Genomic DNA, 17393 nt, shown 5'->3' with positions numbered 1-17393 from the left:
CCTGGTTGGACACCACTACCGTCAGCATGAAGGCACGGTTCATCTCAAGTCTACTGGCTGAAGGAAGGAAGGATGTTAATGGCAGTGTGTGAGAGTTAAAGTTAAACTTAATTCAAGTAGTCTAAACATTCAAAATTATTGGCCTTTTGTCCTTCTCTTGGTAACATGAAAGATAGTTAGTAATGATGAAATCCAGAATGAAGAGAAATGAATCACTAGCCATGTTTCCATCCAATTGTCATGCGAATTTAAGCTTACTTTTGAAATGTCGCAAAAAAGAAAAAAAAAGAAATTGTGATATATGTGTGTTTCCATCAGCTTGTTTAGAGCGAATAAACAAGGCTACGGCAAGCTAGTTGACGTTACACATGGCTGTAATAAGAAGACGTATGGCTTCCAAACCAGAAACAAAACCAGTTGCTTGAACCTGAGGCAGGTCATCTTAGAAAAATGGAGAGATTGGCATTCACCTCTTTCTCAGCACAAATGAGCGTTAACAGCCGTGAGGTGCATGAAATTATTGCAAATATGCAGAACTCTCCAACCGACGCCGACAGCAAAAGCTGATCAGACGTGATTACAAGTTCACTACGTCAGAACTTATTCGGAAAAGTGTTTTCCATGTCCCATATAGTGCATTTACTCTTTTCACAAAAGAAAAACCACCTCAAGTGAGCGTAAAAACTTTTTGCAAAATTAAGGATTTTTGCTGTTTCCATCAACCTTTTCTAATGCGATACTTCAAAATGCGCATTAAAATGTTGATGGAAACACGGCTACTGTATACATCAGCAATGTTTCACCAATACGCTTCATAGACATATCTAAACTCTAAAATATGTACATTTGTGCTAAATTTCACTTTGTCATTTCACATATATTATTACAACATTGCACAAATATGAAAATTCAGTGTAACCACACCACAAATTGTAGCCTCAAACAATTTCACCAAAGTGAATAACTTCTTATAAACTCTATATTTTAGCATTTATTGCAATAATATCATTGTTCTGGACTGTATTTATAATTGTCATTATTGTTTATGTAAAAATAAAACATTTTTACTTGAAATTGTAGTATTTGTTATTGATTTACAGGTAAAGAAAGCCTTTACCTACTTACCTACTATCGGTAGTATTATTTCATTACTTTTTATGTGCAAACAAATTCAAGTATTCAAGCACAGGGGGATTACTATAAATATTATGGTGATTATAGTGTTAAAACCCCTATCAACATTTCTCTTTCCTTGTTTGGGCATATGCGTTGAGTCTTGTTGATGATAAAGGACATGATAAATGAACAGATGTCGTAAGTGGCCACTTGATGAATTGGATTCATATTCTCTCTAAATAACTAACCAGCACATGCAAACTAAAACATACGCACATCCCAAGAGGAGGCAGCAGAGCTTAGGCTATTCATAGGGTGCTGTCATGGCTCTGCCTTTTCAGTGTGTGTGTGTGTGTGTACTCTACAGGGGGTTTTGCTGGCTGAGCCTAAACCAGAGTGACAGTCCCGCACACTCCTAATGAAGACTACACGATCAGGTTCAAATGACAACAACAACAAGCAAGAAAATAAAAAAGAGAACAAATACGCTGCTTGTAGGTACTGCTGGCACATTTCTAAATAGGCGGATGATGATTACCGCCACAAGGCTTGTATCTGGGTGTTTGATGGTGATGTTAATGATTTAGAGCACATCTGTATGTTATATTGCCTGAGTGTTATCAGTGGATAGTGTGCCAGCATAGCCTTGATATAAAAGGCATTTCTAATCAGGCTCCTTGGTTGACAAGGGCACTGGAGTGGATGTGTTTGTGTGTGTGTATTAGTTGGTGTTACAGTTTGCTTGTGTATGTGCATGCACATAGATGTGAGTAAATCTAAGCACATGGGTATGTATTCGTGTGTGACCCAATGGTGCACGGGGAACCCATTTACAAGCAAACCACGCTCAAGGCTCTTTGATCTGCAGCCAGTGGTATTCAGAGCACAGGGAGGTCTAGAGTAGCTGTAGGCTAACGAAAACACACATTCACGCTCAGAGGCACACACACACACACACACACACACACACACACACACACACACACACTCACACACCCTGAGGGAAGCCAGAGGGGTGAGAGGTCAATAACATGGCTTCCATCTTTTGCCCATGAGCCATCACATCTTACATCTCCTCTGTATCGCTTCACCCGTTCCTCTCTTTTCCTTTTACTTAATTTGCTCTGCCGGACTCCAACTTCCCACCCCTCGTCTTCTCACCTCTGATCTATGCTCTCTGCGGTCTGGCTCTCTCAATCCTCGAAAATCTGTCTTCGCCTCACTTCTCTCCTCCTCTCCACTTACCCTGTCATCTTCCATGTTTATCATAAGCTGTGATTTACATATCTTAATGAGTCATTCAAACCAGGCGGCTCTGTTTGTGTTTTTGTGCATGCTTGTTTGTCTACGCATCTATTACTGTGCAGCAAAATGAGAATGAGTCTCATAAACTCCCCAGAGAGCAGTGTAAATGTGTGACATGTTCTGGTTAAGACTTCAGCCCTTGTTTACAGAGGAGAAGTCCCTCGTGGGAGATTGCGGCATACCTGGGTATCAGTGTGATTCGATGTCTCTGTACTAGCAGCTGGAGATGCCCTTGGTAAAATAGGAAAACTAAGGTAGCGCCTTTTTGACTTTACCTATCTCACATAGTCTGAAGTGAACCATTCCGGCTCCCTTTCCCCAGAGCAAGCTGATGCCCCTCTGTTTACTTGTTGAGACAGTCTATTTCTCCTTTCTTCCCAGGGGGTGTCCTGTCTCTTATTTTATGATTTCCTGATAACCTCCCATGGGTCTCTATGGAAGCTTACGGCTACCCGGTTGCTGAATTTTACATCAGGGAGTGAGAGGAATGCATTAAAAAGGCAGTCATCTAGAGATAATGAAGAGAAGCAAAATGCCAATGTTCATTGCTCAGGGTGCTGTGGGAATTCTAGGGAGATGTTATTGTTATTTTTTAAACATTGTTGTGATTTGCAGGATACATGAGGAGTATGCCCCTGGGTCCTAAGGGTCAAACAAATAAACAAGTTATTTGTACACATGCGACACGGCGAGCACATTTAGACAGCCACTCATGGATGAACACAAAAATACAAATGCTAAAGACCCATATATACTAACTTTACATACCCAAATGGGGTAAATCCCTCTGCACAACCTCTGTCTGAGAGGTTGAACACTAACATAACTGGTTGTTAAAAGACATGGCTTTGTTGTTGCTGTCATTTACCATAGCAGCTAGAACATTATGAGCGTATAAAAACCGTTGCCTTTGTAATTGAGAAATCAATAGCTAATTTGCTACAGTGGTCTCGCCAGCCATTGTGTTTAAGTCTGTGTGTGAGTGTATGAGCTGTTTCTGAAGGGCGCAGCAGCCTCCAATCTCTCATTTGGACATAAAGGGGCATATGAAAGGCAAAGACCCCAGCCTGTCCACATTTAACTCTGTATTCTATTATTGCTTGCGTTTAAATCCAGAGGGGATGTGACTGTTTCTTCCACGCTGACCTCTATAAGGCAAGAAGCAGAGCATGTCCTGATAGGCTGGTATCTTACCTTCACAACGGTTACCATGCCGTCATTGGTGACAGGGTCAGTGCGGATGGTGAAGTGCCCAGATGGGTCTCCGCTGATGATCCTGTAGATGGCATTCCAGTTAGGCGAGTGTGGTTGGTCAGCGTCTATCACCGTCAGATTAGCCACAACAACATCCACTCGGTTCTCTGGTACCTCACCGGAAAACTGCAGAAAATAATGTAAACGTTACCTTGTGATCTGTTGCTTCAAAATATTTCTATTTTGACTATAGCTGAGGTCTTTGGGATACATTGAGCTGTTTGAGTGTTCCAATTTCTCCAAAAAGCCATGGAGTGCCTATCTATGTTTTCCATTTTTCTTTACAGAGCCAGTCCTCCTTTCAGGTTTTCAGGTAGAGTAAGTTTAATGATCTCGATTTTACCACCGCTGAGTGGTAAACAACAGTAAACACAGTTGCACACCAGCAAGCACATGCACACAGGGGCGTTGTTCCAGTTTCAACGTTTTCTGCCTTTTCTGCATTCCAAATGCCCAGTCTTGATGAGCAATAATATTTCATTCTTTTGAAAGCCAGAGTGACAAAGGAGGAGAAAATGGATGAACAGAAAGGAGCTAGCAGTGGGGAGGGTTAAAACAGCTGTTAGAGCGTATGTGAGTGGCTTTTAGTTGTCCCCTTGCTGTACAAACACATGTGCTTTGTCCTGATAAGCCTGATGAGGAGTGAGCGGCTGTCTGTCATGTGTCTGTTGTGGTGGGGATGGATCAAAGCTGTACAGGCTCAGGGGATAAAGCCCACAAAGACGAACCAACAACAGCAACAACTGTGTCGCTATCCTGTAAAACACAAGTCGACCACAGCCCCACCTACACGAACAACCCACCGACTCTTAACCAATCACGTGGGGTCAGAAGGTGAGCATGTTGGCGTGTCTTCACCCCATTTGAGGCAACAGGCATGTAGCACCATACACCGTGTCACCATGGGTAACAGGCATGGAAGAGCCACTGAGCCGCTTATGTGAGTGTAGGATATCAAAGAGCAAAGCCCCAGACCAAACACTCCAACAAACCATAATACCCTGCCTGGCAACCCTCGCATCACCCAGCAAACAGCCGACAGCAGCGGGCAGATTAGAGGGCTGCGTCAGGAGAGCTGTTCAGAGACTCAATGACATTCTTAAGACAACAGACAAGTCCGGGTGGTCCTGATGCACTGCCTACATTGGATAAGTAGGCAGCCTGTCGTATGTTTGACTGTGTGTGTGTGTGTGTCTGTGTTTGAGTGGTTTATTACAGTGGTTTGGTTCAAGGACTCCCCAATGCCAATTTAATAAAATAAAACTTCAGAGATGGCTCTTGGGCTCCTAAGGGCCATTGAGCATTGTTGTTCTCCGCACACAGTAACAACTAAGGGCAAGAGTTAACCAGATCTGATGGAAGACTTTGAAAAGTCCCTCACAGCTCTTATTATCAATACCGCAATATAAGATTTCTACTCTCATCATCTAAGTCATAGGGTGGGGAAGTGGGAGGGGTTACATCCGGCATCCTCAATTGGAGTAATAAAAGTCTTATTTATTTTTCCCATAGGCAATCTTAGATGGCATGGCAGTTTTTGAATTCCCTACACATGAAACTCTAAATCATTGACCCAATCACTTAGCAAATTAATTTCAAACAGGTCCATGCAAAAAATGTGGAAACTGTAGCCAACTGTGCAAAGTACAGGAAGTCAACTTTTAAGTCCCAAAAAACTTGCAGTAAGTAGACTCCAATCACTGAAATTAAAGCTTGGGTAGGCAACATTGGACAAACAGCTAGATTTTAAACTATCCATTCGAAAACATCCTAGCTCCCTCCCTTCAGGCCTCCCTCCAAAGCCTCTCCCCCAAACACATTTTAATGTACAATAAGTGCATGGCAGAGTGAGCACAGGTAGACAGGTAATCATTCCAATAATTTAATATGGCCTGAATGTAATGACTGACTGTGCTTATCACAGTCCTGCGGAATCTTACCAGATTTTTTCCTTTTTCATTTTTGTGACAAAGCCTTTGATTTATTATTTGCTGTCGGGACGTTAAGAAGAATTATAACAAACAAATATAACAAAAAATGCTTCTGAAATAAATTGCCTTGCCTAGCTTCTGTGATTTTATATTGCAATGGTGGTCAGAATATACTTGAACTGAACTTTGCAACTCTGATCTAGACCCTGTAGTATTAAATGCCATTCAACATCAAGCAAAAAAAAAAAGAAAAAGGAAAAGAAATGCAGTTGACATGACCATTTTCATGGAGACAACACCACTGCTATGCTGAGTAGTATTCAGGTTATTTGTATATGAAAGAGAATTTAAAGACCTTTTTTTCCCAGAAGCAAGGAGTCCTCCATATTCTCCATGATTCAAATTGCTCTATTTCTTTGAGACTCCAGCTTTTATTTTTATGACAGTGAGCTTTGACTTGTGGTAGCAATGTTGTCAATAATGGATTGTGATTCTGTCATCTTTGATTTTGAAAAGAGAGCATTTCAGTCTCTCTTGGAAACACCTTGTGGTTGTTCTCTTTCTTTCAGTATCTTAATGATTTATTAGCTGGATACTGCGTTGACTCAGACTTTGCTATTGGTTTTGGCAGTACACTATTGTGGCATTTTGTTTCAACAGTGAATTGTTGTATGGCCGTGGTGTCTTTCAGCAGAGGCTCGGATTTTCTCTGATCAGGTAGTTTTTCTTTCTAAAATACTGCATCTTGTCCCCAACTGCCGGACTAAAGGAAAGGAGGGGGAAGCTCTTTGATTGTGATTGGCACAGAGTGCAGTGGGCTTTCTCACAGCACTTGACAAAACACCCCTTTGCCCACACCCTCACCCTTCTGCCACCATTTTGGCAATGAGCAAAGACTAAAGGAGGCAAGGGGAGGTGAGAGAAGAGAGGGGAGAAGTGACAGGGAACTTCATCATTGGACCTTTGTGAGGACAGTAAAGGAAGAAAGCCAAAGGATGCACTGCAGTAAATCCTGCACAGAGATAATAATAATAATAATCCTTATTTGTAGAGCACTTACAAAGTGCTTTAACAAGTGTAAAGAATAATACAAAAAAAGATAAGAGCATGAAAATTTAATATAAAATTAGTAAAATACAATAAAATAAAAGGGATAAAATAAAGTCAAATAAGATTGGGAAAAGCTCTCCTATAAAAGTATGTTTTAAGAAGGGACCCTGATACCACAATTGTAGGTCTCTCTAAACATACCTACAAAACTTCCCATACCATGTGTGATAGTCATTTTTGCAGTACTGTATGCATAAACCAACAAAAGAATGAATACATTTTTTTTTATCTAATCTATCTGTACCACAGAAATAATGTGAAGCATGTATGCAGCCCTGAATAAGCACCCCAAGCCTTCACATCCGTACACATACACCACCCTTTGCTGCTGTGAAAAATAGAGCAGCCTCTGATAAGTATGATGAAATATTAATCATCAACATTAAAGACAAATTCCCCAAACTTTATATTTCTGGGACACGTTGAAAGATCTATGGGGTTCATTGCAAACACTAAATATTTGCATAATGGCCTGCATTCTCAACAAAATGGCTTTTATGTTATCCCCCCACTAAAATGGGTGATTTATGAAGGAAATGGGTAAAAGTGCTCATCGTGGCTCCAAATCCTCCACTAAAGTTTATCATCAATATCCATGATAGTATTAACTTCCCTCTGTGGCGATGATGGAAATGCACTTAAACACGGTGGAATACAGTTAGAGAATATGAATCTATTACTGGCCACTATCATCAATACGCCACCATCAGCAGAGTATCTTAAATCAGAGGCATATGCCGAGTCAGGAAAGGCCTCTGATTTACAACAGGGCATGTCTATGCTTTATCACTGCTGCTGTAGAAAATAGCTCCTGTGACCAAAAAAATCCTTCATTCTTTCTCGTCTTCCCATCATTCTCTCGTCACTTTTTCGTCTTGGAGTCTACACGATGGTCAACTCATCAACTTCTCTTTCCCTCTTTTTGCTCACCATCTCCTTTGAGTGTATTTTTTTCTTCCTTTGCGCTCTCTTTGTGCATTTCCTACTGTCTGTAATGTGGCAGCTCTGTGATGAGCTCTATGGCTGACACAAGCTTACTACCAGTGCTAACTCATCATCATAGGGTCTTAATAGCCCACGGGGCAAATGCTAATGCTAACTCCTCTGCTACAACCTCAAAGAGCCGAGCATTCTGTACTGCTGATACCGCTTCAGCTGCTATCCTTGCAGTTGCAGAGCTAAGCACCTTATCTACCCAACATGCTCTCATCACCACTGATAGGAAAGCACACATACAGAATAATTCTGACACCTGAAGCCATACAGACACCTAGAAAGATTTTTCATCATAACATGAAACTAGAATGCAAATGCGCCACCTACTCCACTTAATACAAATGTTTTTCTTGAGAATTTCATCAAAAAACATACAAATAATAGCTCAGATTTTTCCCCACTTTCCAGCTGTCAGAGAGAAATACTGCTGCCACCTCAGCTGTTCCGCCTGCACATCTAAATATTTTGCAGCACTGACAAACACCACTTTTATAATGACCTTCTGTAATGTAATCATGAATCTAAATATCACTATCACAACAACAATCATTAACGATTTGCTGGCTCTAGTTTTCATGCAGATGAAAGTCAGTGTTATGGATTAGATGTCTGTGAAGATTCTCAGTCATCCAGGTCATAGTTATCCAATGAAGGTTAAGGGCAACTGGACTTGGTTAACCAAGATTAGTTTTTACTTGTGTGTGTGTGTGTGTTTGCATCCACTACAAGGAAATGAGTAAGTACCCTTTGCACTTCATAACCCCCCTCCACTGTCCTCGTGTAAATCTTCCTGTATAACGACATAACACAGTGATATAGGCATTTCCTTTCTACTTTCCATTTCTTCCTCCTGCCCTCTCAATGTTCGTCTCTGTAGCCATTTCTATTTCTTTTTCTCCAACATACTCATCATTTCCACCCTCTTCTCTGAACTCTCTCCTCCTCTGAATTGTTACCCTTTTGCCACTCCCTTATTTGTAGCAACTCACAGTTCTGGAGGTCAGCATGGGAGGGTTGTCATTGATGTCCGTGACAGTGATGATGGCAGTGGCTGTGTTAGAAAGACCAAAGTTCAGGTTGCCCTCCATGTCCGTGGCCTGCACGATGATGGTATACTGGGACACTTTCTGTGAAAGGTGGAAACATAAAAAGAACACAGAGAGTGCAGTTATTCATTTGAGAAGAAAAAAAAAAACTTTCTCTTCCTCAAGTCTACAGCTATAGCCACAGACTGTGACTCCCAAAGGAAAAGCTGAGCCTGTGTTCTGTTCTCTAATAGCTGGTCCTATTTGAAACAAAGATTCACAAGGGTGAAGTATTTTATACGACTGCATTGAAACCTCCTCAGCGGAACACATCCAGACTTCACACCATCTGAAGGCTGCACTGTGAAGTCTCCCCATGGGTATGTCATCAAAGACATTGCTTATTCAGTCCGACTGATGGACAGATGTGAAGACAATGATCCAACTGACAGAGATTAATAGACTATCTATGGAGCAATAAGATGTTGGAATGATAAATGCCATTTCATCTTTTGAAATGACACAGTGTCACTTCACTGGAAGCTGAAATATGGTTCTCTTATTTGTATTTTTGTACTTGGGTGCTTCTGTTCGGCCTCTCTTCGCCGGCATCCTCAGTCTCTTCTTCTGTCCCAGAGTGCAGTTAATGGGCTGCAGGAAGGATTTGGCCTGGGAGCCGACTGTCTGGATAATGTGTCTCGTCACTGAGATTCCCAATTACATTCCCAGCGTCTCTCTCACCTGCTAATTACCGAGTAAATATCCCAATTAGGCCAGGACGCCACATCAGGAGGATTAGACAGCTCCTCTCAGTTCCTCTCATCTCGATGCTAGACAAGATGCTGAACTCCAACCTTGTACACACACTCTCATTAACATCCATACATACACACAAATGCACACAAACATACACATACACACACACACACACACACGCCTCTCTTTCTCCATATCTTTAGAGGCAGTGCTTGCCTGACTGTCCCATCAGCCAGTATACACCATGTACACAACACTCTCACTAATTAGACAAGGGAGTAATTATGTAGAGCTCCTCTGAACCTCTCAGCATTGCAACAACACCGCAGCATACCCAGCTTCCTCTGAAGGACTGAGGTCTGTTACTGTCAACAAGCTCTTAAAGGTCCACTGCAGACCCGTGGAAACCTTTAGAAGAGAATCAGTGTGGGAGTTTATAAAGGAGAGGAAGAAGACATTTCAAAAGTAAAGAACAGAGGAGAGGAGAAGAGACGGCAGGGAATGCAACTGAGGCGCAAGGGAGGAGGACTACCAAAAATAGATGCCTGTGTTGTTTTTTTTGTAGCGCCTAACACCTCCAACATCCCAGCCCAAGAAGGGGAGGGAGATGCAGAAACTTTCAAAGTTTCAAAGGGCCAAAGTGCTGACTAAAAGTGGACCAGGGAAGCACAGCAACGTGCTGTGTAGCATCTTCCTGTGAAGTTTATGTACAGTACATAAGCTCCGAATTTTTCATCCTGCAAGGTTTGAGACTTCTTATCTGCTCGCAAAGAAAAAAGTGTGCACACATGAATGTATTCATAAAATGTATGTAAAAATACATATGTGAGACCACATAATGTAGAGAAATATATGCATGTACTTGTGTTTGTGTCTACACATGTGCTTGTGTGTTTGTCTTTGTGAGGACCAGTTGAGTTTTATACCATGAGAGAGAAGGCATTTTTGGAAAGTGAGGACATTTTGGCTATTCCTCATTTCCTCAGAGAGCTGTTTGAATGTTAAGACTAGGTTGAAAGGTTAAAGTTAATTTGTAAAGTTTTAAATCCAGCATTGTTTACATCCATATTTATTTGCTAGCAGTCTTCGTTTTCACTGAAAACAGATGCCTGCTGCGGCCATAAATGTCACTATGAGAATGGTGAGAGTCTATACTTGGTTAGTGAAAGTGAAAGAGCAGTGCTCGTCCCTCCCTCAGTACCACCACTGAGGTGTCTTTGAGCATGGTTCTTAACCCAGATCTGCTCCAGTGGGGCTGCTCTGTGGCCAACTGATCACACTGAGGTTTAAAATGTCATATTGCAGGTATTAATGTGTATAACGCATTGACTGTGAGCAGGGTGCTCCTGAAAAAGAGAGCTTTTAGTCATACTACCCTGTATAAACAACATATTTAGGGCTGAATTATATCTGTATGGGTCTTCCCAAGTATACCAGTGTGTGTGTGTGTGTGTGTGTGTGTGTGTGTTTGTGTGTGTGTCTGTGTGTGTCTGTGTGTGTGTGTGTATTGAGGTAAGAGTTTAATCCTATGTTAAGGGTGACTGGCTGGATTAGCAGATCAGCAGATGTTTGCTGAGACATTTTAATCCATGTTTCCCTCATACCTCTCTTTTTCACCCCTGGCTCTCTCATATCTCATCCTGCTTCTCTGTCACCATATCTTCATTGCCAAATTCACGCTCACTTCCTCCCAACTCATTGTAATACTCTGTCTGCCCAGCTCTGTTTTTGTTCTATTGCTCCCTTCAGTTTTTTTACCCCCTCAATTGCCTGTGTTTTATCGAGGGTAGATGTGATTATATGGGCTTTTGTGTTTGTCTGACAGGTGTCAAGGGCGTTCTATCTCAGATATTTCCACTCTATCTTTACCACCCAAACACATACACAGACAAACACAGACACACACTAAAACTCACACACCACACAACGTGAGCAGCCCACTGTAGCATGATGTGTTGTTAATAGGTCTGTCACTGGTGACAGTTTGGGAGGATGATCTGTCTCGGAGATTTCTTTGCAGAGTTGTCACTGGCACATCCATGTCACAAGAATAAACACATTTGGATGCTGTCACAACTTTTATAGCACCATAAACAAGGTGACCGCAGAAGAAGGCAATTTACTGTAAGAAAAAAAAAATTAGTTTGTGTGTGTGTGTTTGGTGACAAATGGCTAGAGAACATTTGTAAGGCACATCTTAGACTGTCCTCGGAGTAAATAATGCTGTTAGGATCTATGCTCTATAAACAAAGATAAAGGAGTTTCACACTCACAGACTTTTAAGACAAAAATCATTATACATTCCTTATTTATGTTGATTGATTTCCTTATTTTAATTTTATCTCTGAAAAACATTTAAAAATCCTTTTGTGAATACTTTGGGACATAGAAGACCAACCTCTCGATCAAGACCAGGCGCCACGGTCACAATATCTCCAGTCTCACTGTTGATGGTGAACATGTTAGGGATGGGGCTGTGCGGCGTCTGGGACAGGATTCGATAGCGCACCATTCCATTAGCTGTGGTGTTGTCATCAGCATCGAACGCTGACAGGTGCATCACATACGTTCCTGATGAAGAAAAGAATATTTGTCAAGGGGATACATGTGATATTTATGTCCGAACAGATCTATTGTAGCCTTTCTATGTGTTAAAGGAGTAACTTTTGAAAGATGGAATAACACAATGCCCCTTTTAGAAAATAAGAGGTGAACTTATATGCAGTAACACACACCCTTACCCAATTCAGTACACCCAGAGGTTTTACTGCTGCAGCCTTCGTTGGTCTGGTATGACCAGTAGCTTAATGGTGGCTAATGTTAACCAACTTTAGGCAAGGCTAGGCAGCTTTATTTGTATTGCACATTTCAAACAACTCAAGGTAATTTACACTGGCAAATGAAAGCATCAGAATGGCATTTGAAAACAAAAATCATTAAAAACCAGAATAAAACCAATTAGGTATTGTTGTGTAACTGATTACTGATAACTGGGAAATTAAGTCTCACTATCCTGTAATTGCCTCTTGTGGCCAAAGTGGCCAATTTTTTGCTATTGTGCCTTTAACTGGATAATTTATAATGAAACAACCAGGTAGAACCTACAAAATGATCTGGACACAATGCACTACTCTGCTTAATCAACTATCCTACAAACATATTTTAATAACAGATAGTGTATTGGTAATCATCACACTGATACTGGTCCATTTGTACATATCTAGGCCTCATAACTCACATCATCTTTTGCATTTACAGTGTATATAAAGAACAGGCTACAAATATAATGTATATCATTTTTTTAACTGACCCAAATGGATGGCACTTGTACATCCTACAAGTAGATTTTGATGACAGATATTCTGATTACAGATATTGCTAATAACATTATTCTTATATACTGATTACTATGCTTTACCATTACATAAGAATAAGCTAAACAACCATCTAGATGTTTAATCTTTGCTTACATTAATCTAAAACTGTTGGAAACCTGTTTTGTAAATAATAATCACTCCACCTACAAGCACAAGCAAGCACAGACATATAGTATATGCAGATACGGTTCTTTTGGAGAGAATAAGCCACTATCCTTCCATGAATGCACCGCTTGTTTGCTGCCTCCATGCACTCATATAACTCAGTGGGATCACTGCCTGTCACCCAATCTCTCCATCTCTCTCTCACTCTTGTTCTTCCTCTCTCGCAGCCGATTCTAATTGCCAGAGATAGTGATATCATGCCAGTGACAGCCCCTGTCCGAGGATAATTGTAACCGCAGCTCCCATTTCAAACTTCATTACATTTCAAAGCAACATTTGTCAATGACTCGGCCAGAGGGAGCACTCTAAAGGCCTCTCAGCGAGACGAGAAAAAAAGGCGGCAGGAACAGAGGGAGGGAGAGGAAAAGGGAGAAACAGAGGACAGACTCCATATTTGGTTTGATTCCAGGCGGAGTGACTATCAGTTCTCCACCCATCACTTTTTTGTAGAGATGGGGGGATAGAGAGAAGGAGATGAAGCATCACAATGTGCCGCACATCTGCGGGGGTAATTTCATTAAGCTGCACTCTTAGGGGGTTTAATGTGGACCCTTTGTACGGGTGGCCTAAGCTGTGCCTGACAGGATTAGGTCGCCATAATGACTCTTTAATTTGCAAACTAATTCAAGTCTGTAATTGGCCTTCCATTGAAACCACTGGAGCTCTAAATTCTAAAACTCTCTTTTTTTATGATTATTGTTCAGCTGAATGTCATGCACACCACAGAGACTAGACTGCTGTTTGGGGCAAAGCTGGGGGGGGGGCAGAGAGTGCACAGTGAGAGAAAAAAGAAAGAAAGACAAACAGAAAGACAGAAAAAAAGAAAGAAAGAAAAGGAAATGAGCACCTGGATACCTTTTGAGATCACTTCTGGTGCAATAAACTCTGGCCCATCAGGCTTCACACTCACACACACGCATGCACACAGAGAGCTCATCTCCGTGATTCTTCCGCTCTGAGGTGAGACATAAAATGACCCAGTGGTGCTACAGCGTGGTACATTTAATCCTCAATCTCCTCTCCAGCCTGAGCACCCGCTTTGGTTTATGGCCACTGCTGCAGCCAGCTAAATGAAAAGCCACTGTAGGAGACAGATTCTCCGTCTGTCTGCTAAATCAAGGGAAATGGAAAATTCTCTGTTGCGTCAAAGATTGACTGGTGTAGTCATAGTTTTAACAACACCAATCTCCCCTGATATACTAGTCGCTCTTCCTCCGTCCACCCATATCCAAACACCTAACCCCTCCAATCAATTCTTTAATCTTTTTAAATAAATTATTCTCTCTGGTAATTGCCCCTGCTTCACACTTTACTTCTTGTTTTGTCCATCTATCCCTCCATCCATCACCTGGTTTAGAGCCTTCATCCACAGAGCCATTGTAGACCTGGTTTTTGAACTCGGGTCTGTTGTCATTCATGTCTATGACGAAGATGTACAGATCGATGGGGTTCTCAACTTGGTTCCCATTCATGTCCACAGCATGTGCTCGCAACTGGGAAACACAAAAATCACAAGAAATGAGGTTAGATTACAACCATTATGCAATCAGGGAGTGATAAACTAATAAATAATTGACGAGTGCTTGTATTGGTTTTATGGAGAAAATTATTAATGTTAACAAATTTGGTGTTTGATGGATACAAACAACAAGGGACTGTCCATCTAACAACATGATAGGTCTAAATTTATCTACTTACATCAAGGGTGTAATTAGAGCTAGACGATTAATTGAACATTTTACCTTGATTACAATTAATGAACGATTATTTGTTTTTGATTGTTGTTTTTTGTTTTGTTTTTTTGCCATCATAGTTCACTGACAAGATTTTTACTGTAAATATGCTTTGCTTTTAAAGCTGGATTAACTTTTTTAAATTAAGAGATGTAAAAATCGGTTATCTAAATTTTCATTGATAAGGTAATGTTGATGTGCACATACCAGAGATATGGTTCCCCTATATTTGGCGCATCACTGCTGCTGAATTATGCGGTACTAATGTTAATAATTTTCACCCGCACACTGTGAGAGCATGGTAACACTCAATGCTTTGCTAGCTTCCTTTTCTCAATTATCAAAGGACATCTAAGTGGCAGGTGCTGTTATAAGAGAAGCGGAGGTAATTCTTTTTTTAAGGGCAGTGCAATGTGTGTGTGTAATGTCAGCGAGTGAGAGGGCGACAGAGAGAGACAGCGGCAGAAAGTGACGGTGAAAGCGAGCGAGCAAGTTGTCAGTCTGGCAGTAAATCTGCAGTGTAGATCACAGTGTGTCCGTTAATACAACGGTCAACAAATGTCTGTACTTTCCCCCAACTGCTGGAAAGTGAAGGCGGTTAGCGCTAACAGGAAGCTGAGCAGGACTGGAGGGGGCGGGGTCATGTGACTAAAAATATTATCAGGATTAAAAACCGAACTAACCAACATGAGAAAATTACGTCGGTTAGAGGCTCTGAATTACGGTTTCGATTACTTTTCAATTAATCATCCAGCCCTAGATGTAATTATTGCTGAATCTTATTTTGTCTCTGTCACTTTTAGTTTAGCAGTATGGAGCTCCTATATCAGGCCTGATTCTGGAATATTCTGCAGATACTACTTAGGGAGGAATAAATGTTTTGTGTGGAAAAGAGGTCATGTATATTTTGCTATCTGTAATGTTACTGTTCTAATAAAAAGACACTACACTTGAATATCAGTCAAAGCTACAGCATCCAAGGACAGTGTTCCTGGGACATACTGATTTCTGGTGACTAAATCTTTATTTCAGATTACTTTAGTCTTTGTTTTCTGTTTTTATTGTATTTTATTTGAATTTCTCTATTTGTGTGTTAGAGAAGCAAATATTCTTATATGAGTTCTCTGTCATTGAAACCAACATAATACAAAAATGTTGGCCAAATGTATTATTTTTCTGGTAGACTTTGGAAATGCAAATTTCATTAAAACACTAGTGATACTGTCTACACCCACGCTTCTGAAACTAAACCTTCACCCTTTGTCTTCATTAACTGCTGCCATTGCCTAAGTTTTAATAGCTGTTATGTTTGAATATCACTTCTGTATATCACTCCTGGGATAGATGCCCTCAACCTATCAGTGTATTCCCAAATGTCTGCACTCATAGAAGTGGACACAAGAAAAGGAGAAACAACATAAATAAAACACCAACAAACTGAAAGCATTGTTTTTATATACTTCAAGGTGACTATTTCACAGTACTTCTAAAGTAAAAAAACCCCCACCTCTGCACTGTTTTTGAATTTGGTTCACTGAATTTGGCATTCAACCCAGCTCATGAATACATGGGCTGATAAAATCTGCTTTATTGAACTATACAGTATAAAAGTTTCAGAAAGATTTCCCAGACCCACACAACAATAATAAGAAACATGTGAAATTCTGGATATTTTTCTTGCAGAAAAATTGCCTTTGCGATCATGCACTTTCTCCAGACTTCTTATCTCTTTTATACTTAGTACCCAGATATTTTTATCTCAGTAGAAACCAAAACAAGAAACATCTTATTTTATTGGAAGGTGGCCCTGATGTAAAGGCAAGGTGTTTGTTTCAGGACCATTGTGTTGGATCCCAGGCCAACATTCTGTGTGGTTTTGTTTGAAAGAGAGTCCTGAAATCTCTTCAGTTCCCTCTGACTCCACAAACACATCAGCCCATCTCAAATTCAACTCAGCTGTGCTCAGATCAATGGAATCCCCAACTAGGATTTCTCACAAAGTTTGGACATGAGGTTATTACTGGAATCAATACATGCTGTAAAGTGTGTCCTGACGGCTCTCTCTCTTATGAAGTCTGGAGGAAGAAATAAAGAACTGACTGAATGAAAACGACAGTGGAGAAAACTGAATTATCAGGGAAATGTTGGCTTTAAATGAATGCTTGTGGGGGTTTTTTTTTTCACTCCATGCATGAAGGTCAAACTGAAGACTGAGATGCCATTTCAAAATGAACTCCACGGTTCTCCTTAAAGCTGTTTTGATTCACTTCACTCAACCTGAGAATGTTTATATCCCCAAACATGACTTATTCAGTGATATTCCTGTCAGCTAGAAGCACCGGGGATGTTTAGTTTATATCATACAAAGAAAAAAAAAATTATGCAGATACTATCTACATCCTGCTCCTAACAATGTAGGCTAGTAAATATGTATTCTGTTAAAATGTCAGCAATCAATTTCAGCTGAAGGACCTTCAACCTTATTTGATGTTAGGGATATTCATCTAAAGGAAGGCTAAAGGAAGGAGATGAAAATGGGGCTGGGGGAAAATGACAACATGTTAGGAACAGATAGAGAAGAAATATGACAAATTGTAACATGAGAAGATTTTTTTCCCCCTGTCA

General features: G+C 40.7%; 1 protein-coding gene across 1 annotated transcript in view; it reads right to left on the bottom strand.

The window, feature by feature from the left end:
* LOC119905739 (cadherin-4-like) overlaps window positions 1–17393 on the bottom strand; it is a 262027-nt gene that overhangs the window by 38666 nt on the left and 205968 nt on the right. Inside the window, exons 7-10 of the mRNA XM_038723025.1 lie at window positions 14384–14528; window positions 11892–12064; window positions 8702–8839; window positions 3616–3801 (exon numbers count right to left, since the gene is read on the bottom strand). Coding sequence (XP_038578953.1) covers window positions 3616–3801; window positions 8702–8839; window positions 11892–12064; window positions 14384–14528 — 642 coding nt within the window. The remainder of the gene's footprint in view (window positions 1–3615; window positions 3802–8701; window positions 8840–11891; window positions 12065–14383; window positions 14529–17393) is intronic.

This window comes from Micropterus salmoides, unplaced genomic scaffold, assembly GCF_014851395.1.
Source record: "Micropterus salmoides isolate LMB-PRFRI ecotype aquatic unplaced genomic scaffold, ASM1485139v1 Ms_hic_scaffold_16, whole genome shotgun sequence".
Lineage (NCBI taxonomy): Eukaryota > Metazoa > Chordata > Actinopteri > Centrarchiformes > Centrarchidae > Micropterus > Micropterus salmoides.
This window is presented reverse-complemented; position numbering and strand designations above follow the sequence as displayed.